The 27,971-nt window shown below is 26.2% G+C and overlaps 1 protein-coding gene across 5 annotated transcripts; it reads left to right on the forward strand.

Annotated features, from left to right (window-relative positions):
* Positions 1 to 42: 42 nt before the first annotated feature.
* Positions 43 to 27,971, forward strand: LOC147816911 (uncharacterized). Of its 5 annotated transcripts, none has more exons than XM_087152588.1 (8): positions 43 to 1,089; positions 3,280 to 3,415; positions 6,524 to 6,624; positions 8,454 to 8,504; positions 12,392 to 12,530; positions 19,265 to 19,353; positions 22,440 to 22,538; positions 24,692 to 27,971. In XM_087152588.1, exons 2-8 carry the CDS (start codon positions 3,397 to 3,399, stop codon positions 24,872 to 24,874), a joined length of 681 nt encoding a protein of 226 aa, XP_087008714.1. In that variant the 5' UTR covers positions 43 to 1,089; positions 3,280 to 3,396; the 3' UTR covers positions 24,875 to 27,971. The 5 variants fall into 5 exon arrangements, with proteins under 5 accessions (XP_087008714.1, XP_087008712.1, XP_087008713.1 ...); XM_087152586.1 differs by having other exon boundaries at positions 51 to 1,375; XM_087152587.1 differs by having other exon boundaries at positions 63 to 290.

The following is a 27,971-nucleotide window of genomic DNA, read 5'->3' on the forward strand; positions in this document are numbered from 1 at the left end:
CTCATAATTTTGCAGCATAAAGCTAAAAAACTGTTAAGTATAAGCAAGTTCGAATTTTACTAAACTTACTTTAAGCCGTAGTTATGTAATTGAGCTCACAAGCATGCAAAAAATAAGTGAAACAAACACCAGTAAAGTGTTGCATACATTGCAAAAGCGAAATCTTAAAACTACTTTGATTATAAGACTACTTTATTATGGACTTCACAAAAGTCGAAACACGAAGATTTGTTTCAGGGCGGAAAGGATCATTCTGAACATGGGTCGAAGAATTCTTGCCGACAAATGTTGTAAGACTAAGCATTGTACAACTCGTCTGCTTCCTTTTCTCTGAAATTATAACTATTAATTTCTCTTTGTATGTCAATGTTATAAGTTGATTTATAACAGAGCAAATCTTGAACTCCTGTCTATTCTTGATCTGGAGTATATTTTAGAATTTTTAAGCTTTATTCTTGTGAAAAATGAAATCTTGTAGTTAATTTTATGTTTAGTAATTTTTGATCCAAATGGAGTAATGTAAAATATCTAAGAATTATATTGAAATACAGTGGAGCATCGTTTATACGACGATCACTTATACGATGCTTACATTTATACGACGTTTTAGTGTGGTCTCAAATCATTCCTATTCATTTTAATGTAGAAATATATCGTTTATACGGCGCATAGAATCGGTTATACGTCGATTTTTAGATTTTGTTCACGTTTATTTAATTTTTTATTTTTTCTTGTGTATTTTAAAAAAGGGCGGAATTTGCCAACATGAATGATACAGAAAAGGGTGCTAACAAGAATGCTTGGATGACGACCGTAATTTTTACTAGATGACTGAAAAAACTAGACAATGTTATGAAGAGGCAAAAACGAAACATTTTGCTATTCATCGACCAATGTCCAGCTCACCCATCGATACTAATTATTTTGGAAAATGTAAAAGCTCTCTTTTTTCCTGCAAATTGCACAAGCGCGCTTCAGCCATTAGATTTGGCCGTGATTAGAAATCTAAAATTGCATCATAGAAAGCAGTAAGTTCAATTTGCTATTCAAAGCATTGTAGAGACTAATAGCAAGAAAATATAATTAAAGGTAACATACATTCAAATTGCTCACTGCAATTTTTCTTCTTTGGTTATTTGTTTGTTTTGCTTTGTCTAATTTAGAAATTTATGTAAATCAACACGTTAAACATTAAAATTAACTGAAAACAGAGTTAGTTAAAGTTTTAGAAGTAAAAATCGATTATACGACGTTTTTCGGTGATCCCTTCGGCGTCGTAGAAACGATGCTCCACTGTATCAAATTTGTTTTAATATCAATAGTACTTGAAACTATGGTTACAGCTTTCAGGGGCCTAACTAGGTTTTTCTCTGAGGTACCTATTTTGTGAAAATGTTGACATAATTTGTGAAAATTAAGAATTATTTTAAAAAATTAACACAAAAATGTGGTAAAAATATGGTTTATTATTTCTTACGGGACAAAATATAAAATTTGAAGAAAAAGTATTATAAGACTACCTATTCTCCTAAAATTTAATTTGTGAAGATACCGCTAAACGGTAGTAAATTTGACATGGACAGACCCCTGACTTTATTTTACTCTATTTATTTGTTTCTTACAGATCAAGCTTTTACCAATCCTTTGTTCGATTAGCTATATATTTCACAGTAGTAAAATGTGCTTGATTTTTTTTTCTTCTTTTACTGAGATATATTGTTTTAAATTTTAATAAAATTTTTTCTTTTGTTTAAAAAGATTTTCCAGCAATTGCTCATATTATTCCTCAGTGTTGTGGTTTCTCATTATCCCTTTATTTGCATAAAAAAATCAATATCACTTAATTTGGTTATTGTATTGTGGTAAAAAATAATTAAATTTGATGTTTGGTGAACTATTTTTTTTTAAGAAGAGCTTGCAATTCATAAAAAAAAAGTTTCTGAAGTACAAGTAAAGATTCAGAATGTAATTAATAAACAGAATAAATTTGCTCTCTTGTTGGGTAGATTTTCGTGCTGTAATCTGTGGCAGAATAATCGTCAAGTCTTGGGAACTTCCAGCAGTGGCCTGCGACAAACTTATAAAAACATCACAAAAGGGGATCAACTTGTAAAGTATGACTCGTAGCAATCCCTGGAACATCTACTTGTTTTTTGTTTTGTTTTTTAAATTGCTAGTTTCAAATCTATTTGTCACCTTGTCAATTGTAGTTAGCACAACAGATCATGATACAGAAATATCCACCTTTTGTTTTTATTGAAAAGACTTTTCCTTTCATTCAAATGCAGTAAAGCAAATTTTAAGTGGTGATATTTTTAATTAAATATATGTTGGGAAGAAAAGGGTAAGATCTGATAGTGGGGTTAGACCCGGTAGCTTGATTGTATTGAAATTCTGTTTTCTAATGAACAAACTCTGAGTTACACTTTATTAAGTAAGAAGAAGAACCTACCATTTTTTTTGTGTTGTTGATTAATTCAAGTTATCTTGGTAAATAAGTTTGTTTTATTTTGGACTTACATTGTTAGAATCTATTGAAAAATTTTATTTATTCAAATATATTTTCTGGTTTTTCATTCTCCAAAATTCTTTTTAATTTTTGAGTGTATACTAAGTCATGCACAGTAAATTATAAATAAACATCTCTCAGAGGCATAAGTAAGCAATTGCTTTTTCATCTGTTGCTACAAGAAAGAAAAATTAAAATTCAAACTTTTGCCAGTTAAAATAGTTTCCTCGAAAAAATAAAGGAAGATTCTGCCTGACTAAGGATTTCATAATTAATGTTATGAAAATACTAGAATTTTTTTCTTAGTTTAATCAAAAGCTTTCTTTTTATAATATTTATTTAATTTTTTGCATCAGAAATGGTGCCAAATCAAATTAACTAGTAGGTGAAGGTCCTATCAATTGGTTGTTGCTTAAGAAAAAAGTTACATGTTTTTTAAAATATTTTTTCACTTTATTTTTGTTTGCTATGTTGAATAGTTCTGATAATAGTAGTATGATAATAATAAAGAGCAATTATGATGCTACAGAAACAGAAATTCAAAAATAGAAACTGATTTTATTTTATGTAAAAAAGTTTTATTAAATGTTACTAAAAAATTATACATATTAAAAAGATTATTTCTTCTAGTTTAAGTTGTGATTTTTTTAAAAAGGAAATCCAAATGATTTAAATATGATTTTAGTAGCAATTTAGATCAAGCTGATTCAAATCGGTTTATTATTGTAACACATTGTTCAAAAATTGATGTACATTTTTGTTTAATATAGGAGTGTTTCCTTACTTTGAGTGGCCCACAAGGTGTCGGAGAGACTGCAACAGTCAAAGCTTATGTAAATCTCTTGATAGTATTAAGTTATTTGCTTGGTCAAATAAGCATCAAGAAAATGCTAAACACAAATAATGGTAAAATCTTTTTTTTCTTTCCTGAGTTTTGTATTTAAAAATATTTTATGTGCATAAAATTGTTAAAATATTAGGTATGCAATTTGTTCTGTGTTTCTCATGTTTAACTTGACTTCTTTATTTTTAAAAATCCACTATCAAATTAGATTTTAAAATAAATGATAAAAAAATCATTATTTGAAAGGCTTAATTTGATTTAAATTAGTTAATTTATTTTAAATTTACCAATTGAAAATCCAGTACAATTTATAAATATTTTTCAATAACAAAACTAAAGCTTCTGAATATTATGGTTAATGTTATCATACAATTATTAAAAACAAATCTCTAAATAAATAAAATTATAATTTTCTTTCAAGCTGAACAATATGCAGCTTAACGAAAATGTGAGCTTAATATAACATATTTTTATAATATTTTTAAATTTCAATGGTGTCCATTGAAACATTTGTTAATAGTTGGCAAGATTTTCTAGTTCTGAATAATTAAAAATTTTAAGTTCAATAAAAAGGTGTTAAAATGAATTATGGATTTCAGATATTACTTATTAAAATGATGTGTTATAAATACAAAATAATAAATTTGTTTTTCAATATTTTTTAACCATGTTAAACTTAATTTTAAAATTTATTTCAATTTAATTTCAAAGATTTATTTTCATGTTAAGTGAAAGAAATGTTGAATCAATCTTTTTATAGAATAATTTTCGGTTTTAAAAATGTAGAAAAGCTTAAGTTACTGACTTTATTTATTTAATTTAATGCAGGGAATTATCTTCCGCATAGCAGTAGCCTTTTTAAAAACTTGTGATCTCAGTAAAACTTTTAATTCATTCTTTCAAACAAAAAAGGTAAGAAGAAAGAAAAATGAAATTAATATATTGCTGTACATTTTATTTTAATTGTGTTAATCTATGTCATAAGAGTATTGCAAATACATAGCTGCCAACTCTACTGGATTTTCCAGTAGACTACTGGATTTTGCCAGTTTCTCCTGGTCTACTGGTTTATTTGAAATTCTCCTGGTTTTTGTACAATTTAGAAAATTCCAAAAATTGAGTAAGTTTCCTTAAAAAATCCCTTTTGAAATTAATTTTTTGTGCAGATTATTGCTTGAATAATTAAAAAGTATTACTAATACATAATGAAGTGAATTTCATTTATAGAAATCAGTCCAAAACTTTTTTTGTTCTAAAATGTTCAGTTTATTTTTACTCACAGTAATCTTTTTAAATTACTTTTAAATAATCTTTGAACTATGTTTGGTGAATTAAATGCCTATTAATGTTCAAAATTATGAGTAAACGTAATACATAACATTTCAAGTATGTTTAATGCCAATCATAACTATAGAATATTGCAATTTTTCTACTTTGATGACTAAGAAAATCCCTAGAATTTCGTACTTCTAAAATATTTAGTACATTATGCAACAATTATCGTGAAATTTATATTATTTCGTAAAATCTACTGGATTTTTTTCTCTCTATGTTGGCAGCTATGCAAATAAACATATGCATTTATTCACATTACAAAGACAAGAATTAAATTTCATAAACACATATAAAAATAATTTTTCACTGCAGCAAAGTCACTCAAAGAATAAAAATGTTGAGAAAACATTACTGTCTCTTTAATTGTTTAATAAATAATTAAAACAATTTCTTTTCATTTTGCAAAAGTTTTTTTTATTAATTCTTTAACTTAAGTGAAACCGTCTAGTTTGATGCTATACGCTGAAATTATGTGGCTAAATTAAATTACATTAAGGAAAATTTAAGTATAAGCACATAGAACGTGGAGATGATGATGAGGAGCAGATATATTTCAATTGACTAAATTCTTGAAAGTGTTGATTCGTTTTCGGCGATATCGGATGCTTAACCTGAGACTTTTCTTCCTATTTTAATTAATGAATTTTTTTCTTTAGAAATGTATCATGAAGTAATTTTATTATTTTAGAATTCTTCTTTGCAAGCACTGACAAATAGTGTGCATAAATAATTACAGTAACCATATTTTATAAATACTATATAGCAGAAAAAGGAATTAAAAATTATAAATTTAAAAATAATTTCTAACTATAGCAAAATTCCTATTTACTCAAAGAATAATATTGAGAATAAATATAAGTCTTAATGTATATTTAATATATAGAAAAAAAAAGAAGAAAAAACGCACTGCATTAGTAAATATTTACTTAAAGAAAATACTTCAACTCTAGTTCAGAAAAAAAGAGCTGAAATGTATTACATTACCTTTTGATTTTTGAACATTAGTGCATAGATTGAAACGATGGTCGATAGAAATATTTTAATGAACTAGATTTATGAAAACACTGATTTTTTTCATGCAATACCAAATTATAAAATCATCCACACTATATCTAAATGTATACTACCTCTATCCAATGTGCAACTGATTTTAATTAAGTAATTAAGCTGCAATGGAGCATTATTTTAACTGAAGAAATGAAATTAAACAAAATTTTCTATGAATTTTAACACCACTGATTTTAGAGAATAGGAGAAGTTGATTCTCTGTAAAGAGCTGAATAACCATTTCTTCAGTTATTTTAGTGATAAACAAACAGTTTGAAGTTTTGAAATCCTTCTTCCATTTTGCACACACTGTCAACACCATAAATTTAATTCTTAGAATTTTTACTAATAATGTACAAAGAATTTTCGAACGATATAAGTGATATCAAAATTAAAAGAGCATTAAAATATCCTTAGCGGATGGAGGAGGCATGTTTCTATTCAGCAAATGTGACGTCATAACCAATCAAGGATTGTTTTTGATTGCATCATTTACGGAGATCTTTTTGAAAAATTAATAATATTTAATAATTAAACAAATAAGCATTTGAGGAAAAAACAATTATATTTTCGGATTCAGGAGAGAATTTCCAATTAGTTAGAACTGAAAATAATATACTGTAATTGTCCATTATGTATTTATTCAAACTAGGATTCTTATATAAAAATTTTATATATTTGCCTGTATATGACTTGGTTAACATCTTTTATACCTTTAAAAAATTAAATAGTATTTCTTTTCTACATTTTGTATAAATGTTAAATATATTTTAAAATCTCTCTTCTAGGTATGTTCTGCTTTGGAGATCAGATAACCACTAGGGAAACTCAAGCTCAGTCCTTATGTCTATTTCTCTTACAATCTTCGAAATATTTTTGCATTCAAATGGTAAAAGAATGATACTTATTGAGTTGAGACTTTTTTTATTTCAATTATTTAATTATCAAACAATGACATTTAAAAGAGTGGGAACTGGGAATTTTTTTTAAAATTAAATTTCTGTATTAGTTTTTTTTAAAAATGCTTTTTAATATCTCAGCCTTTTGTTGGGACTTTTTTTATTATAAGGAAATTAATTTTTCTATGGATTGCTGTCTTTTCTTTCAAGATGCTTCATAGTGATCTGGTGTACTTCTTAAAAAATTTATTTAGAGAATGATGAAGATAATTTAATTCATTTACTGTTTTATGTAAAATGATAAAATATTGTTAAACGCAAATAAGAGTTAAATTTTTTAGTAAGTTAATTGCCCATTCAAAATATTTCCTTGAATATAGACTATTATTATTATTTTCAATTACCTCTTCTTTTTTTTTACTTCTTATAATAAAAATAGTAACTAAATGTTAATTGTTTTAAAATAAATCATTTTTTTTTCTTCGCACTTTTTGTCACTTTTTTTCCCCTTTAAAGCACAATTCTACGAAATGTATTACGTTGGAGCAAGGAACACAAATAATTGTTCGTGGGTGCAAGAACACGCATTTTTTTTTTCACCTTCAAGTTTGACTTAAAACTGTTTTAAACTTTACTTATCAGTGAGATTGTAATAATAATTTAAAAATTGAAGGTAAGGTGACCTCCCTTTTTCCTGAAGTTGCAATACACCATAAAAGATTATCATTAGTGTCCACTCGAATGGTACGGAAGTTTCTAAAATTGTAACGAAAAATTAAAAGAAAAAGTATGATTGAAAAATTTAAAGAATTCACCTATGACTGGTTGACCAAAAGTGGCTTATAGCGTTTTCAATTTAGCCCCTGAACTGTCTTAAATAAAATATACTAAGAAAATAAACATACCAGAAAAAATATTTTCCAGCTGTACTCATCATTTACTTATATATTTTATAATTTTTCTCACATTATTGGATTGCAGCAATTTTGTTTTCAAAGTCTTGTTTATTATGATAGAAATGATTTCAAAAGTTGAAAAACATATAAAAATAATTATAAGTGAGATCATCACATTCATCTCATACTGATTATTAATAATTTTCAATTTTTGATTAACAGTTTGAAGCAAATGAAAATTTTAATTTCCTGTTTTTTTTTCTTTTTTTCCTACTTTTGCACTCCTATGAATTTGTTATAATTGTTTCTTTATCTACAATTCAAAAAAGGTTTTTCATCCATAGTACTTGAAAATTTATTTCTTTTAAAGTAAATTTTTCTTATAAATGTTATCGATGGTCGCTTGTAACAAGCAGTTATATAAAACAGTTTATTGTGTAAGCATTTTTATATTGTTCTTACTCAAAAAAGTATCAAGTTTAATACTTTTCTTCTAATAAAAATACTTTGATCTCTTAATTAATTCATTTGTATTGAAAAACAAGTTCAATAATAAGTTTTAAGTAAGTTCAATTGTAAGAATATATTTTTTTAGAAATCTCATAACTTTGAATTTTGACATGCAAATTTTTTCCAGCATTCCTTCCTTTTTTTATTTTTATTTATTTTTAAATATAAAAATATTTCTGAACAGTTTTTTTTATAAGTTGATTTATTTAAAGTTGATATTTTTCTAGTTGATTTATTTAAAGCTTATGTAAAAAAGTGTTTGCTTGGAAACTATTGAGTTCCTAATTAAATCATGTTCATAGTTTAATAATATGTTTCAGTTAAATATTATTGTGCATTGTTAATTTTATTTATATATTTTTCTCTTTCAATTGTGCGCCAAATACTTTTTAATTTTTTTTTTCCTCCATCAGGAGTTTCCAAATGTGAATAAGAGATCCAATCCTGCTTCATTGCATTCTAAGGTATGTTTGTTTTTTATGCATTTGTTTTTACTTTATATTGAAAAATTCATGAATAAAATATTTTTCTTTGGAATTTTATTTAGTTCTTCGAACAACTTTGTCTCCCTAACTCAGAATAATTTTGACAATTTCTTTTCACTGCCAACTATATTTAGCCCATTTTTACTGCTGCTTCCTTGTTACATAACAAAAACTTTAACAAATATTGGAACCCTACTAAACTCAAAATTAACTTATTATTCGGATACTAGGTTGATATTATTTAAATCACTTGATTTAAGTCATGTTTTAAATTAACTATAGATATATTTTTTAATGAAAATCACTGTTTTAAACTAAATGATTTTTTAAATAAGTTATTAAGTCAAAATATTTTGTAATTATAATCTTTAAGGTGTGATTTTTTAGTCTGATTTTATTGATAATAAAGGTTTTATCCAAAAAATATAAATTATTATGTTTCTAAATGGACAAGTAAATAAATTAAACTAGAGACTAATTTTTCTTTTGCTGTATGTAAAACAATTAGCTAGGAATTTAACATATTTTAATAATACCCATTTAATTTAATGTTTATTTAAATACTTTAAGTGTTCTTAAAACAAATTAAATATGTCATTAGCATTGAACAATATTAATGAAAGACAGCACATAAAAATCTTCAATAATTTTTTTTTCTTTAATGTGTTCTGATTTAAGCTGTTTTACTCTTCACTGGGTATCTAACTGTTCAATTGCCTTCCTGTAATTAAAATTTTAGATGTTTAGCTTGTAATAATGAAAAAAAAATTTTTTTTTAAAAATATTTTAGTTAGAAATATTAACAATTTTATCTTTATTATTGAAATTGTACTTTTAAGTCATGATATATTGTTAATGTATTTTATTAGATAATTTGGCTAGTATATATAAAAAAATTTGATTTATATAAAAAAATTTCAATTTAAATGAAAATTCGTCTTTAAAAAAAGTTTTGCCAGCTCCTTTAGGTAACATCAAGTAATATACATTTACTTAATAAAAAATACGGAAGATATCTAAGATTTTTTTTCAACCCGGCAAACATTTTGTTACCACTCGGCCACAAGTTTTTATAAAACTAAAGCATTGTATACAATTTAAAGAATGGCAGCTCTGTATTTTTTTTTTTAATAACGGCAGGCACTGAACTTTTGTTCTTCGCCTTAGAAGATGCCGGAAGTGTTGCTCATTTATCGTTACCCAGTGGGCACCTGTGAACCAAAGTCACAGAGGCGAGCAACATTACCCACGCCACACTGACACAAAAACTCGTTCATAGGGTAGGCCATGTTCATACATTCACACATCAGAAGGCAACACAGATAGAGAGAAACATTCATGCCCAGAGCGGGATTCGAACCCGCAGCCATTGGCTTCACAGTCAGGCACGCTAACCACTCGGCCAGCTGGCCGGCGACAACTCTGTATCAAATATTTTACCCAGGGTCCAGTTTTGTTCCTCTTATGCCCATAATTTCATGAAAGTAAAAGAAATAAAAATCCCCTGAATATAAGTAAGTAAAAACTCAACTAAAAATATGGTATCGAGGCTATATTTTACCATAGCATTTCCATATTAATTTCATTAATAAACAATCATTCTTTTACAAAATAGTAACTCTTCATAACTACTTTACTGACTCAGGCTGACAAACAGCACTCAACTGCATTATTTAATACTAAAAACAACTTATATTCAAATTCTCTTTCTTAAATGTAATAATGCTAACAATAATACTTTCTCCAATCAAAAAGCATTTCTCAAAACTCCATCTAAAAACTAAACTTTAATGATTAAATCTCTTCAGAACATGTTACAAGCAATACAAAACATCGATGAAACCTTAATTGCATAAATAATATTCTTATTACCACCTTCATTATTTTTTCCCTGTTGCTCAATCACAAATCTGTCAAATTCATCACCACAATGCCAAATATCCACTTCTAATGCAGCCTTGCCTCTCTGAATATCTTCCTCTTCTCACCTTATCCTTCATTTCTTTTTTTCCATCTTTGCAAAATGCTTAAAATATCAGATCAGTCATCGCCAGATTTGGTAAGAATTAAAAATTTCTCAAAGAGAGCTGCAAAGCTAAAAAAAAAGCTGTTTTGAGTTAATTTAATTTTTTATGATGTTTTTTTTTATTCTATTCCAGATATTATTTTTAATCTTATTCTGGTTATCTATTAACCAAAAATTTAATTGTTTCCTTAACAATTCTTTGAATATATTTTTATAAGTGGATACATGAGAGGTTGTATGAATGGATCCGCCTTATAAACAGGTGTGACGTATGGGTGTGGCAGAAGTCGAATTCTTGGCTGTAGATGGCCCACTGAAAAACAAGAACAATTACATCACCGAGTGCCTTAATGGCACACAACAACATGGGATTTTTAAAAAAAATTACAATGAGAACTAATAAGAAGTGAATAATTCATTTGTTTTACCAGCATTAAATTTTTTTAATGCATATATGAGCCTTTAATTGCTCAAACTGTCAGTATTGTATCATGAAAATGATTTGTCATCTCCCACTGTTACATCTGATTTCCAATTGGTGCTAGTGTTACCATTTTCCCACGTGATGTCATCTTTTATGTCATACAATGCATTTGTTATGTGAGATTTGCTTAAGACAATGTATTATAGTCTAATTGTAAGCTTTTTCCCACTTAACAAGTACCCATTCTGATTTTTTGACTCACAAATTTTTGTGCCTTCTGCTTAGAGTAGAATATATAGGTACTTAACTATAAAATCAACACTCAAAATGGTGACCTGTCCTGCTTGGTCTAAATGAAATTGCACTTCTGAACAAGAAGTTGCTGCATCATAAATATATAGAATTACAGCAAATATTTACTCATAAATGTAGAACTTATTTTGACAAAAATATTATTATTCTATCTACTGTATGCTAAATTTTTAATTTAACTTTTAAGCATATGTTATTATGCTGATTATAATATATTTCTGCTGCATAACGTATGTTCAGAAAGCTCTTAAGTCTGAGCAAAAATAAAGTCAAGAAGAATGCATGATTTATCTCCAAAATAAGTACAACACTTTTTAAAAAGATTAAGTACAATTTTTAAACAAGAAAAATATGATTCATGAAAGAAATGTACTAATGTTATTAATGTATCGCACGCTGAAGACTTCGCATAAGAATGCGTTACACATTTTTAATTCTTAATAATGAAGAGTAACTGATATTCCACCATCCTTTTTACCATAGATTACGTCTAGGTTAAGAAATGATGGTACTTTCATGTAGAATTCAAGATGCTCTATGTTCATTGAGCATTAACCTCAAAAGAATAGGTGGACTTCCATGAAACTTTTGCTATCCATTGAATTTTTGCCTGTGAAAAAATTTTTGTTTTGAAAAAGATCAAAAATACTTAACTCCTGTTTTTGATGTGATTTTCTTACATAAAATTAAACAAAAATTTCAAGATATATTGGAATGAGCAATTCAATATTTATCAAAAGTAAGGTTAACTTTCATATTGGAAATATTCCTAAATGTTGCATATATATGAAAACATCTAATATTTTTATTGTATTTGAAAATATTATTCTTACTACTACTGAGCGCTTTCATGTTTTCCTTATTTTTAAACCAAATGTTTGAAAGAGCGAAAAATTTTAACACCTGTATTTGATGTAATTTTCATATAAAAAATTAATCAAATATTATATTGGAATCAACAGTTCAATTCAGATTTTCTAACACACATTAAAGTAACATTGTGTCTATGAAATCGATGTATTGGTCGCACTAATGACTGTATTTAATAATTATTGCCTTAATTCAATTACTGGTGTTTTCTAATCTTGTGTTGTATTGTTTTAGGAGGTGTTTGATAAGACATCTATTTCTGCAGAATCTTTAATTTTTTTTGAAAGAGAATTTCTTCCCTTTATTGAAGCTAACTTTGAATGTGCACTTAGGTTAAGTGATGCTGATTACGTGAGTCCTCTATGGATTGTATGTATAACTTTCTTTTTTGAAACTGCTAATAATATAATTAAAAATTTTGAGAAATAGTGATCAAAGCTCTTTTTCTTATGTATCTTTTAGTTCAAAAATTTTTGAGAGAGGGAACAATAACCCCCAAAATAATTCTCTTCTTAAAGCCAAACACTCTGTTTTTGTTTTGCTAAAATTTCAATCGAGTGCCCATTGGATTTTCCAAACTTTATTCTACCAAATGTTACTCAATTAGAAAGTAATGCAAGAATTTCAATACCCAAAAGTTCTATGATCGAGGAGTTTTTTCAATGTTGTATTTTCATTAAAGAAACCATTTCACAGAAACTTTCTCGTCAAATTCTTGTTTCTTAATCAATTTGTTTCCTGTTAAAAAATTTTTGCGACTGAAAGTCATGTGACATTTAATTTATTTGCACTACTCCACTCCCTAATTTTTGAATCACTTGTTTCAGTTAAAAAAAATTTCTGTGCTATTTAATTTAGTTAAGGAAAATCTCTGAGCAGCATAATAAGGAGTTTTTGAAGTCATGTATTCGTATATCTGAAGCTATGCATTACATTTTTCTTCCTTTTTGAAAAATTTCAAATTGGTCATTTAATTTAATTGTTATTGACAAAATGATTCAAAATGTTTTTGTATTTTTAACTTTATAAAATTCTCCAAAAATTTGTTGGTTATAACTTAATAATAATAGATTTTATATTGCACTCTTTTTCTAAAAGCTTTTGTACTCCCATTCAAAGAAATCTGTAAATTATTTTTTCTTAGCAAACAAACTAATCATAAATTTTTTTACAATTGCTAACAGCAATGTTTGTAAACCAATTGTTGCATTAATACTATTTTTCTCTTTTTTATTTTACCTTTTATAACATATTTTAAATTAGAAAAAAGTTTCTTTAATAAACTAACTATATATTAATTAATTTTACTGTTTTGTCGGTAAATATTTGATTTCTGATTCAAAATTCGAGTTGTATAGTTATCACAATATCGGAAGTTTGTAAATGTTGCTTGCATTCCAGAGATGATATTTCCAAAACTATTCCTATTACCCTAAAAAGCAGACAAAGACTAAAGAATGTATAGGAAACATATTACATGATGTATAAACATAAAATATAAATTTCTTTTTATTCATACGTGTTTAGTAGGAAGAAGGAAAATGAAATCTGGTGTTTTAGTTTTGCACTGTATAAGAGTCTAGTTGTTAAAACAAAAACAATTAACCATGCTAACCTAAAAACCCATGTGTTTAGTTAAGAATTCTTTAAATATTTTAAATTCAAATAAGAAAAGAAAAACAAATAGGTATAAAATTTAAAGAATTTTATCTATTTTTTTTCTCTATAGAGTATACAACAAAAAATTATACAATTTTGCATTTGTGACATTTATTTTTGTAAACTGAATCTCCTAAAATAATAATGCTAATTCAAGACAACATTATTTAAAAATTTGACTTGAGATATTGGTTTAAAGAAAATATGATATTAATGAATATTTCAGAAAGGATATTTAATAATAAAAATATATTCAGATGGAATATGGATTATTTTAAAAACAAAGCAAAAGTTTATTTTAAGGAAATCAATCATCAAAAAGTAACAAAAACTTTATCCCGCAAAAGTCATTGTACACTTTCAAAAAAATCTCCGCTTATTAGAAAATATTCTCATTTTCGTTAAATTAACATTTAATTGAGTTTCCTTTCATAATACCTACATTTCCTACAATAGCTTTCATAAGTTTGTAAATAAATGTAACTAGTTTTTTTTTCCTTGGCGAAATTCAAGCAGAATATTTTTTATTAAATTTTACAGAAACTTTTACAACACTCAATTGTGAATTTATGAATTTTTCCACAAATTTTGTAATTTTAATCTTTGATACGAAGTCCTTTTAAGCATTTTATCATATATTACAGTGCAATAGCACACAATAAACTAATTTAACAATATTCATTACTGATTCATTATGATGGCAAATAATCAACTTTCAAATTTGGTTTATTGTTTTACTACGGCCACGAGCCGTTTTTAAATGATAAAATAAAATGTTATGGAATTAGCAAGCAAGAGTTAAAATATAATTTTGCTATCATAAGTTTGGGAGAAAATTACAATTAAATAAGTGATAAATAATTAAGTAAGAAAATTAAAGCAATTGACGATAATTTGAATTCTAAAATCCGAAAACATTTAAGTGTACGATGACTTTCGTGGGGTAAAATTTTTGTTACAATTTGATTATTGATATCTTAACAATGAACTTTTGCTTTGATTTACTAAGTATTGAACTAATATATTACATACAGTTTTGCTAAGAATAGATTATACATCTTATTATCATGTACCCATTTTGAAATATTCATTTTAATTAATGAATTTTTATTTCCTATTTCAATAAAAGTTATAAAAAGTGAATGAACACTTTTGGGAGCCACTGTAACTATAAAAACTTATTGATATATAATCACCTGGAACGTTTTTCCTTTGCTTAATGAAAATATATTAAACAATACTTATCCAAGGTTTTATTGGTTATTCTGTTTTTGCCCTTTAATAGATACACTTTGAGCAAAAACTACTTAAAATAGCACATTAAAAACATTTTTATTCATTGAAAGCAATATAATCTACAAGCTAAACCTATTATTTTCTCCACATGTCATCATTTTTTAAGAATTAATGTTGTACCAAAACATTAAAAAATAAAATAAAAAAACAAAATCTTGCCAAATTGTTAAAATGAATTATATTTACAAGATAATATGTTAAAAAAGTAACATTTTGAGTAAAATATTTTATAATATCAATACTTTTCTAGTACACATCCTACACTTTATAAGAAGGAAAGAAAAATACAGACCTGGAAATATTAAGATTTTTACCTAGAATAATCAGGGAAATTCGAAATCTGATTAGAGTGGCCACCATGATATATATATATATATATAGATGGAATAAAGAATAATAGGAATAACTCAATTTAAATTATTATTTTTTATTTAATATTATTATATTCTTACTTTTATTTGTTAATTTTTGGCTTTTTTTTAAAAATTAATTTATAATTTTTTTGTTACCTCCTGACTAACCTTAAATAGCTTTTTGTTCAATAATCTGATTTCTCTGATCTAGGTGCTAATCTTAAAGATTCAAAAATTATGATTTCAAAAATGTTGATTAAGTAGCACTAACTATTGGTCAAGTTACTAAAAAAGTATTTTCTCTTAACTAGCAGACCTTACTTTTAATGATTTAGAGTTCTTGACCATCAAAATATGAACAAAAATTATAGAATTTGTTTCTTTAAATAAAAATTTAATGTATACAATTAATGTTCCTTATTCAATTTTAATAAGGTTTGAAAAAAAATAAAATTGTATGCTATACAAATTTTCACAGCATTTTATAAACTATGTATTTAAACTGTTCAAAATTTGAGCGAAAATGGTTGATTAATTTGAGTTATGACACATGAGAAAAAACCATATTTTTAGAAATCTATTATTTAAAAACTATTTGATCAATTTCGTTCAAATTTCGTATTGTGTCATTTAAAATTTGATAGTTTAAAATAATGCATTTTTTTGCCATAAAATTTTGAAAAAATTGACACGCAATTAATAAAATAACAAAAGGTTATTAAAAATTATTTTTTTACATAGAATTTGTTGAATAAAATAAATTTTAATTTATGTTCAGAAAGTTTTATATTTTTTTCTTTAAAGAATTCTGCTCACCTGGCTGAACTGTCAGGACCATAATTTCTGAATTGTGGCTACTCCAATGTTTTGATATACAAAATCCTAAATTTAAAAAAAAAAGAAAAAACAGAATACTTTATATAGAACAGAGTTTTATTTTTTTTTCTTCCTATTTCGGAATGAATTATGTTTATTGTGTTTGTTAGAAACTCTAATAAGAAATAAATCTTTTTACAAGGCCTAGGAGCCCACAATTAGCCATGCTAGTAGATTTCTCCTTCTCAGCTCGACTGTCTCCTGGTCAAAAGGACGATGCACGTCCAGTGTCTTCGAGACTGCGAGCTCGCAATCCCTCTGTGTCTTATCAATACCGAGCACAGGGATTTGTTTTGATTAGAAATGAATAAAATAGTCCTTAAGACTCCAAAAATTAGTAGTAGAAACTCTCATAAGATGCATCTATTTAAAGCACCCAAAATAATGAAATTCCAAAATATCAGAAATGTGTTTTAAATTGCTACAAAATAAACATTTCTTAATAATTGTGGTAAATACTTTTTTAGCTGATATTTTTTATAAATTTGTGAAATTTTTTCCAAATCATATTAAAAGAGAAATTGGTTGTAAAAGTTTAAAATAAAAAAACACAAAAGATCGGATATTGATTATTCTAAGTAGTTTAAAGTTATTGTTCTTCATACTTCTAAAGTTTAAAGCTGTTTCTTCAAACAAACTTCAAAAGTGCAAAACTGTGCTGTTCTATATTGTTCCTAACATTCAATCATACACTGTAATTAATTAACAACATTATGGTTCTTTTATATTATTTCAAGTTTTGAAAAATTATTTTATTTTAACTGGTCTTTTTTAGTGGCATAAAAACTCTGATTACATTAAAAATAGTCTCACCAAAATGCATCTTCATTTGAATCACTTTTTTGTATAATTGTAGTAAAAAAATAACGGATATAATCTCCTCTGACCAAGAACATATTAATGCATGACAGGGTTTGCCAAGAAGGCCCACTTTGAAAAAACCCGCCCAGGTTTTATTGGGTGGGTCCACCTTGAAAAAACCCACTTGGAACGATAAGTGGGTTTTTTCAACAAAAAAAAATTTTTTTTTTTTATTAAAACTTAATGATGCACATTTAATCCTATATAATTTATTGTGCAGAATTAATTTGTCAAATAGAGTTGCATGTTTTATATGATTAAGTTATTAATATTTGTAAAGTAAAGGAAACACTTGAATCTATAATTTTATAGTACTATTGAAAACTTTAAGTGGGTTTTTTCAAAGAAATATTTTAATGAAATTAAATCAAATAGAAATTTAAATAATATAGTCTGAAAAGATCAATTTTTCAAATTTAGTTGAATTCTTTATATATTAATAAATAGGTTATTATTATTAATTCCTATGTTTAAAAAATTGGAGGAAAATTTTTTATTTTTTTGAGTAAGTGATACATTAACAAATTTAAACAGTTTTATTTTTCTGGCTTCAAAAAATAAGCTAAAACTTTTTATAAGAGAACTTTTTAAAATTATTTATCTAAAAATGAAATCATTTTCCTAGGATTAATTATTTGAAAAAAATGGGACAAGTAACTGATAATTATACATAATTTTAATTTCACTTTCTATTAATCTTATTATAAAAACATGGAAGTCTGTTAAATATTTATTTCAGTTTTTTATTAAAGTCAGATGAAACTTTAGTTTTTACTGATTATAAATATTTACTGATTATAATTTTATAATAGGTAATATGTATATATATGTGTTTAATAAATATAGTAAATAAATGTGTGTGAAATAAAAAAGGATAATAAACTTGTTCCTTTTTTATTTCTGCATTTATCTTTTATAAAGTTGAGTTAAAAATTGTGAAACTTTATGTACTTAACAATAAAGAAGATTCAAATATGTATTAGTGATAATGCATTATTTAAGCATAATATAAAATACATATGACAAAATTAAAATAATTTTTTGGATTTATTTCTATTTTTAAGCTTATACTACACTTTTTAATAAAAATATTTACGCAGTAAGACTTAAAGCTTATGAGCACTAAATGAAAGAACCCAATTTGGGTTTTTCAAATAAAACCCAATTCCCCCCCGAGTTTTTTCAATAAAACCCAGGCGATTTGAGTTTTTTCTAATATACCCGGTTTTTTTCAAACCCTGCATGATCTTTCACAACAACTTTTTTGCCCCCCTTATTTTAAGAAAAAATATTTAACCATTAAAAGCTTTCAACTTATCTTGCTGGTTGGTAATTAATGTATTCATAAGAATGTATCAAATCTGAAGTTAATAGAAAGAGTGGCGAAACATGCCTGTGTGAATTCTTGACCAAGTATTACATAATGATCTCATTGCATTTTATAGTATTTTCTGACATTAATGTTTCTTTAAAGTTATCCTGGTCTTCTAATTTCCTATCTATATGCAGTAAACAGAATATAATAATTTCTGATTTGTCTGGTAGATTCTTTATCATAAATTTCTGTCAGTCAACAGTCTATTTGAGCGGGACTTTTTTTTCAAGAACCTCAAGCATTATTGAAAATTACTTAGTTGAAAATAGATTTTAAGAAAAAGAAATTCTACTGTTTACACCTTATGATCACAGTTAATAGAGCCACTTTTCATATACAGTCCTTAAAATTTAATTTATACTTTCAATAATTCCTAGTTTAGAATCTTTTATTCAACATTCTGGCTTGTTTTATGCCACATTCCTTAAAATGGCTGATTATCTTGTGATAGGCCAGACAATTGATTATTACTAAGTTAGATTTGGTCTGTAGAAAATTTGAGAAAAAAATAAAGTAAAAAATACACTTACATATATTTTTCTTGGAATTTTTTTTCTAGCGGAATTAATAAAAAAAATTTAAGTTTTTTTTTCTGTTGTCATAATTTAAATATAATAATAACAATGCAAGTTTATATATAACAATAATAAGTATTTTCTTTAATGTATGTTTTTATCCTCCTATTAGGTCATACCGATATGAATTCCCACTCTTGTATATCTGGTAAACTAATTAACCAAGGCGGTATACATGGAAGAATTTCAGCAACTGGAAGAGTAAGATTCTTAAAATGACCCTTTTTTTATAAATGTTTTTTATCAATCTGATACTATGTCAGTGTGCTATGTCTAACAGATCGCACATATTGTGGTAAGCATGATTCAGAAATAATACAGTAAAACCTCGCTACAACAATATTTTGGGAAACGAATAAATATATTGTTGTAGAGGGATGTTATATCGAGGGCCTTCATACTTTAGGGACACAATTAGATTTTTTTTTAGTTAAATGTTATGTATGTATTAACTGTAAATACGCTTATATATTATGTTAAAAAAAATTTGAAGATTGTTAATTATGGATAAAAATATTAAAAACAATTGAAATAAATCCAGAAAATAGGATCATAAGCATACCTGAAAGCCGTTTTCATTGAAAATCATCTGATATTTTTGTTTGTATATTAATTTTTTTGACTGTTAAGTCAACCAACAAAGTATGCATTCGTTCCAAAGCATGAAAAGGATTTTCGTTTGTGAATCGTGATCCACCCACCTTCTACAGAAAAAAAATTCTCTTTCAGGTGTTAATGTGATGCTTGCTGTCATTTGTGATTTATGATCAGCTTTTAACATAAAGGAAATTAAATCAGATCATCTGTGACTCCTTAAGGAGATGAGGGAGCCAATTCTAAGAATGGAACTTCTTGGGGTGGTCAGCAGTGAGTCTTCGTTTGTCAGAAAAGGTGGAAAAAATGGCAAAAGATGATGAAATGAGATTCTTTTACATTATTTGAAAACCAATAATAAATGGAGAAATATGGTTGAAATTTAGAAAAAAAATTTTTTTGCAGCAGTCTATTGCTTCAGAGAATATCGTAATATAGAGAGGAACATAACATTAATTCATATGCAAGTTTGTCGGGATCACGAAATATCAACGTAATAAATGGAGTTATTGTTCTATTGTCTATGTTCTATTATTAGGGAGCTATTGTTGGATATTGCAGTAGCGAGAGTTCATTGTATTAAAAAAAAACCTGGTCAATGAAAGAAAATTATATTTCTGAAAAAATGTTCATAGTGAAATTTAAAACTTTTATTAAAATGAAATGTCGAAAGCAATTTTTCCGAACAGAATCAAACCATTGCAAAGAAAATGAAACACACAAAAATAAATTTAAGCTAATAAGCTTAAGAATAAATATAATTATTAGGGCTGTGAATAAGTAACATTTGGCTACATCTTTACTCGAATTTCTCGTGTGTATCTTCTGACTTATTTTAGAGAAACATAATGAGAAATTTCTGAAAAAGACATGTTACTTTCTAAGCAAGAAGCTTATAGATCCCCTATAAGCTGCCGTAGATTTGATGTCACATTTCCAAATGTTATCATGAACGAGGATAAATTTAAAATTATCTTTACTTTTATGTTATATTAAATTTGGTGTATATGTGTTTGCTTTTAATCATTTTTTAACTTTGTTTTTGGTAAGTGTATTAGAAATTTTAAAAGTTATTCAGAATTACAATTTTTTCTAAATTTTCAAGCAAATAAAATTGGTAACTATTTTATAAAATGTAGCAAATAGTAATTTATTTTCAATTTCTGAAATTGTTTCCAAGCTTTTTTTTTTATCTAACTGTTTAAGTTAACAGCTGCCTAGTTAACAAATGGTTACAATTTATCTAAACATTATGTAGCTGAAAATTTTACCATTAAATTTTTATATTTTTTTAGTATAGTATCATTATTTTTAGTTTACAATTTAACTTTTTTCTTTTTAAAATTTTAGCATTTTGCTTTTTCACACAGAAAACTGATTATTACTACTTTATCGAATAAACAATAGCCGTATTTTTATCGTTTTTGTATTCTTATTAATATTTTGTATTTCGATTTCACTTTTTTTAGTAAAGTATAGGGATGTATTTTTCTTTTTTATTTCTTTTTCACCTTCTATTTGTTCATTGATATGCGAATACTATGCATTTCCCACTCAAAACTCAAAGAGAAAACAAATTCAGCAAGCCCTTTCTTTATGTTTGCTTGACAGCAGCTTATTGTCAGAAAACAGATTCTTTCCGACACATAGTAGGAAATAAAAACATTTGTCCCTTCCCTGCACCCTCTCGACCTAAAGATTTACTCAAAGTGACGAACCTCTTATTCAACTTCAAAAATTTACATTCCGTCAATCGTTCTAGTTCTAAATGATAAGAAAACTGATCAAAATTTTTATAACTGATTAATTATAAAGCTAAAAGGTTTTGTTTGCAAGTGCAATATTTGTGTATAGAGATTTTAATTCATCATGTTATTGTGTGAAGGATGATGCAAAAATGTGATTCTCAACCTTTTATTTTTATTTGAAAATGAACAATATAAAAGTTACGTGGATAAAATATTTATATCTATAATTATCTAGGGTAACTTGAACAGGGTTGCCACTCTACAGGGAGAACAGGGGAAAACTTGAAAATGCAGGGAATTTCGTTTCTTATTTTCTTTTTAAAAAATAGTGACCTCTCAATGCATAATCTATGGTATATTTAAGGATGATGTTTCAGCTACATTAAACTATTTATTTACTATAGCATTAAGTGTATTCAGCTGTTCCAGCAATTTAAATTAATATAGTTAGCTCACACAGGAACACAGAAATTGTTGTGTTTCTTCTTAATATATTGTGTATAATATGTACAGGGAATTTTTTTTTCTCCAGATTTGAGTGGCAACCCTGTTAAAATGATATTATGAAAGGACAGTCTAATGTAGTGATTTGAAAAAGGATTTTGGCACCTTCAATACCTCTTCAACTAAACGCTTTGAAAGTGGTCCCTAAATTTCAAATATGATATCATTATTTAAGTTTTTAATCTGTGCTGTTATAATTTTTTTTAATGCATTGATAGAAAGAATCATTATCAAATTAAGAATAGGATGTCATATAGAAACTATACATTTTATTGTTCAAAGAATATTTATGGCTTATAAGTTGAAAAGGCTTGGAGCCATGCTCTTTAGGCTTTGGTTTACTAGAATTAAATGTGTTTTTTTTGTTTGTTTTTATTTTTACAAATAATTTGAAAGTAATAATAAAAAAGTGTACTCAATTATGATTGTTTGCATTTTCAGGGTGCGTATCACAGACTGAACAATTTTGTGAATGAGGCAAGTTCTATGAGTATGATTGGAACATCACCTGGATGGGGTGGAAAAACATTCATCGTTCAAGTTTGTTTCATTTTTTTAATCAATATTTTCTTCTTACTGAATATATATATAGTAAATACATTGCTCTAGTTAAAATTTATACACAATTCAGTATGTTTTTTAAGCAACTCATTCATATCACTACTTTTGATTCTTATTAATATTATACAGAATTGTTCACTAAATTAACCAGGCAAGGTACTTTATTGTGAATGGCCAATAAGTTTTAGCTGCTTTGTAAAAGGACAGCAGCTTTGTAAATCTTTTTGTATTTTAAAATAATTTTTATGCTGTCATCAAATATATCACTCTGTGCAAAATTTCAAATAAGTTGTTAAAGTAATCATATAGTTGGAATGGTGAATTGGCAAATTGGAGTTTAGTTTGATGCTCATAATGTTCACTGCTAGTTGTTATGTCATTTTATTACATAATAATTGTTATGTCAATATACTTATTCTTTGATTTAAAAAGAGAAAAAAAATAGTTTTATACTTCATCACCTTGTACTGCACTCTTTCCTAATTCATAATGTAAAATCAAAGTTCAAGCTTATATTATCTTTCTAGAGGAGTAACATACCTTTTGTATAACTCATTAAGTGTTAATTAAGGAGAAAGATAGGGGAGAGTGGCTCACATTGGGACACTTTTTTATTTTATTTTAATTAATTATTGTCAAAATTTTACCAGGTATTCGTGAAACATTTGAAATCATTTTTAACTAGGTTTTGATTTTGTATCTGTCATAGAAAAAATTTTAAAAATGTTTAGTTACCTTGTTATTTGTCCCAAGGTGTACCTCCTAGTAGGGTACCTTAGGACAGTTAAAAAGATGCGAAAAATTAAGTAGAAATTTTCTAAAAATGGTATAACTAAATAAATTTAAATTTTTTAATTTTGTTAATAAAGTTTTATTTTGTTAGTTTCGACTTCTTTTATGCAAATCCAGTTGTTCAGAATCAAATAGCAAACCTGAAGAATGTTCAAAGCTTTGCTCTGCTTAAATTTTAACAAAATGTCATTTAAATCTACTTTTAGCTGCCCTTAAAGCTGCTTTTTTTATTGGGTGTTTGTAAAAAGTGCTTAATTTTCCCTTTTGAAAAAGAAATTTTTTTCTTTACTATGCTGATTTTCGCCATGTATTATGCGAAAGCGTGATTTTCTCATTGTTTTATTCAAAGTTTTCCCAAATCATTGAACCACAATCTATTTCGGTGTGCTCGAAAGCACCAATCATTTTACATATTTGATTAAATACTTGCGAGTGCTCTTGTACGTCTACTCAGCTGAGTTTCAATGAGATTATTGCACTCTTATGTGCAACTCTGCTGCATTTTGCAAATTATTCTCAGCTTCAGTCCTCATTTCCACCCTCTGATATCGAATCAAAAAATCTCTTGATCATTTTATAATGTCTAATGTAATCAAGAAAAGAGTTCATTGTCAGAGGCTAGTTATTTTATCGCGATCATTTAAAGTCTTTGAAAATTATTTTGCATTTTGTTAATGTATATATTGCTTAAAAATATTTTTAAACGCTTAAAAGGTGCTTATTTTTTGTTAAAAGATTTGGCTACGTACCCTGTGTGAAAAGTTTCATATTCAGGGGTGGTTGTGTTCCTGAAAAAATCCTGATATCCGGATCTTTCAAAGTTTCCGGAAATCTGAAGTCCAGATGTTTCAAGAAATCATCGATCACATATATTTGTAAAAATTCTTGTATATTTTACTTAAAAATATTAGAACTAGAATTTATACTTGGCATGTCTTTCATTTGTAAATATTTTTTCTGGTAGATTGATAAATGTGATTAGAGATAAAAGTAAATTTGCACATAATTATTCATTTAAATTATGCTGCATTTAGAATGTCATGTTTTGAAAATTTTAATTCTTTAAATTTATAAAGATCTTAATTTTTTGAATGATTTTACTCAGTGGCCCCCAATCACCCCTGTATATTATATCTTGTCCAGGTTTCCTCATTTTTCTTGCACATGATACTTGCATATTAAATGGTGTTTTGGTAAAAATTAAAAAGACAACACCAATTTTAAATAGGTATTGGTGCCTGAAATATCTTTGTACTGAATTGAGTAGATATAAATAATAAATTTAGTAGATATAAATCATATGAATAGATATATATATAATACATTTATTATTTTTTTAGGTGTCTTGGATTAGGTTGAAAGATTTTCATCTGTTGACTGTTGGAGAGTATACTTACGAAAGTGACACTCGATACCAAAGTGTCTACCTGCAAATAAGTTATAATTGGGCACTCCAAATTAAATATCCACAAGTGTCAGGTCAGCTCCTTCCCACCCAAGAGTATTGTACATGGCTACCATAAACATGCTACCATGTTTATTTGACATAGATTTCATGTTTGTAATGTTTTTAACCAGTTATTCAAGAAGAATGAAGTTTTATCATCTTTGTTAATATGAAGCTGTAATGTTGTTGTAGCAATACTTCACAAATAAGGATAAATCATAATTGGTTGTTGTAAATTGTTTCTATAGATAAGGGTGCAGATGACTTACTTGACACAACAGAATTTAAGGAAAATTGAAATATTTTTTAAATAATCCATTTTATGTATGAATAAACCTCGTGATCTTGTATTTTGCGTGACTCGTAAAAAAAAGTCTACTTTCGTTATTAATTTTGAGTTTTATAAAAATTTCAAAAAATTTCTTTATTTCATTTGATTCCAAAAGAACTTAAAATACAAGCCTGTTAAAAGTAACCATTTAATATTATAGTAATCATTTATATTGTATAAAAGTTATCATTTATATAAAAATGATCACTTATAAAATAATGATTATTAATCATATTATTATTATTATAATCACATTATATTATACATTATTATTACGAAAGTAATCATGTATTTGTCATCGTATTTTTCAGTTTGCTTTAGTTCAACTTTCTTTACTTTTCTGATTATTTTTTCCCTTTCTATTCTTTAATTAAATTACTTATTAAAGTTTTGAATTTCTGAATGTTTAAAGACACTGAAGCATATCACAAAGAATTTAATTTTACATGCCTGATTTTTGCAATGTACTGCCCTTTATGAATCTGCACATTTTCGAGGAGTATGTTTAAATTAAATCGTTGACTTACTTGCAATTTCAGTCTTGTATACTTTTGTTGATTTGTTTTGTCATAAATTTGGTATATTGAGTAAGAAACTAAACTTATTATGGAATTATTATAGCTTTTGAAATTTTATTCTCCTGTGTTTTGTGTTTAAATATTTTTTTTTCTTTTCTTTCTTTTCTTTTTTTTTTTACAAATTTATTTTAACTCATGCAAATAAGGGAAAAAATTGAAATGTTGCTGTTTGATTGAAATATATTTTTAACCTATATAAAATATTTATTAAAGAATTGTATCCAGAAACAATAATCTGGTCTCGTAACCAATTTGCTCAGTTGTATTAATTTAAATTAATGCTTTTTTCTTTCATTTAAAAAAAAAATAAAGTATGGTTTTGCTTTATTTTATAAAGATGAGGTTTTTTATTGATCTCTTTTTTTTTATTGAAAGGGTTTTTTAATATATTGCAGGATTCATGAAGTCTTATTTCTAGAGACCTTTTTATTATGAAGTCTTTTTATGAAAATAATTTTTTGCAAATTGCAGTTAAACATGTCATTGATAAAAATGATCTATCTAAAGTCAATGTTTAATAACTCAAGTCTAAAATGACCAATAAAAACAAATTGGTCTTTCAGAAGGTTTGGGCTTTCAAGCATTAATTTTTCATTTTTATTTATTTTTCTTCACAGGGAATTGATTCTTCAGAGATGCAAAAAAATTCTCAAAACAAAAATATTTTTTTTTGTTTAAAATTGCCCTTAATATTATCCTTTTTTTTAAAGTTACTATGGCTTTTTCAAAATATTTTTAGAAAGTAAAGTTAATATATCGTTAAAAGTCTTTTGCTAATAATTTGAATTTATACAATTCATGAATAAACTATCGTATGTGCTAAAAAATAATCAAAATTTATTGAAATAGTAATAATTTATGAAACTAAATTTAAGTTGCATTTCATAAACTTAGGAAATCCTAAGAAATTATCAAATTGACTTGTAAAGTTATTTGTTATGTTGAACATAACAGAAAATGTTCTATTGACAATGTTACTATTGATTTTTTTTTCTTTGCAGGGAACTAAATATTGAATTGCGAATAAAAACAAATTTGTAATAAGACAAGAGATATTGCTTAACGATATTGCTAATACTTTTCAAAAGATGATCATTTAAGTTTTCTAATCAATCATCAAAGTTAAGTAGGTGTTTTAAATTCAAATGATACAGCAAAATTGTTCCAATAAATATTTATTGGCAGAATGTGGACGAAACATGTGATTTAATTGTCTGATGCGTTTACAGTCTTTGGATATTAAATTAAATGTGTGTTGCACAGTACACAGAGAAATCTAAATTTTTTTCTGCTAAATTATTTTCAATTTTTTCTCATATTGTGTAAATGTTTTATTTTTATAATGCTTTTGGCTTAAATTTAAATGAGGTAAAATAAACACCCTATTGTAATAACTTATAGGATTAGCACTGTATTTGATTATGGCACTTATGTTCAGGGGACTGTTATTTTTTTCCCCTACAAAAACAAAACTCCAAAGGCATGCCAAAAGAATGACCTATTTTAGAATTGTCAGTAACAGTAAATAATTCTAACATGTATTAAATGGAGTCCTTTTAACGATGTCGCAATTCAATAGTTTTACGCAATGTCTTTATTTAGTTGTGTTTTTTTTCCACTCTCAAAATTTGTTGAAACATCAAATAAAAAAAGTCATTTTTTTCTGACAAAATATTGCAATATATAGATAAAATATAGTTTAGAATTGTTGAAAAGTCGGAGAATTTTATTTTTGAAATGTCATGAACTCTATGATAAAACAAGTTTGAAAAAAACAAAGGTTTAAAAAAGCATTTGCTCTAAAGTTAACGCCTTTACTCACCTCTGAAAAAAAAAATTTAAAATAAGTTTTGCATGTTGGTTTATAAATTATTTTGCACTAACAGTTTACTAACAATGTAAAATATAAAAGCTGAATTAATCATATTTTTCATTGAAAAGGCATATTAACAAAATCCACAAAGGATTTATGCATTATCAAGGCTTCATGCATCTGACATAGCAATCAGATTGTTAAATGAAATAATTGATATGAACAAAAGGTTCAATTTTAGTACAAGTTTTTTCCCCCCATCATTTCTATAGTGTTTCTAGTTTAAAGAAGATATAATATTTATGAAAAGTTCCATTTATCTCTGTTGATGTTGTGTCGTAATATTATGTACCGTAGTTGATAATAAATTCTATTTCCCTTTAATGTAATAAAGTACGATTTCAGTTCATTGTTCTTATACAGAAAGGTGCAATAAAAGTTGTTATTGTAA

This window comes from Parasteatoda tepidariorum, chromosome 1, assembly GCF_982258835.1.
Source record: "Parasteatoda tepidariorum strain Cologne lab strain chromosome 1, Ptep-v5.0, whole genome shotgun sequence".
Classification (NCBI taxonomy): Eukaryota; Metazoa; Arthropoda; class Arachnida; order Araneae; family Theridiidae; genus Parasteatoda; species Parasteatoda tepidariorum.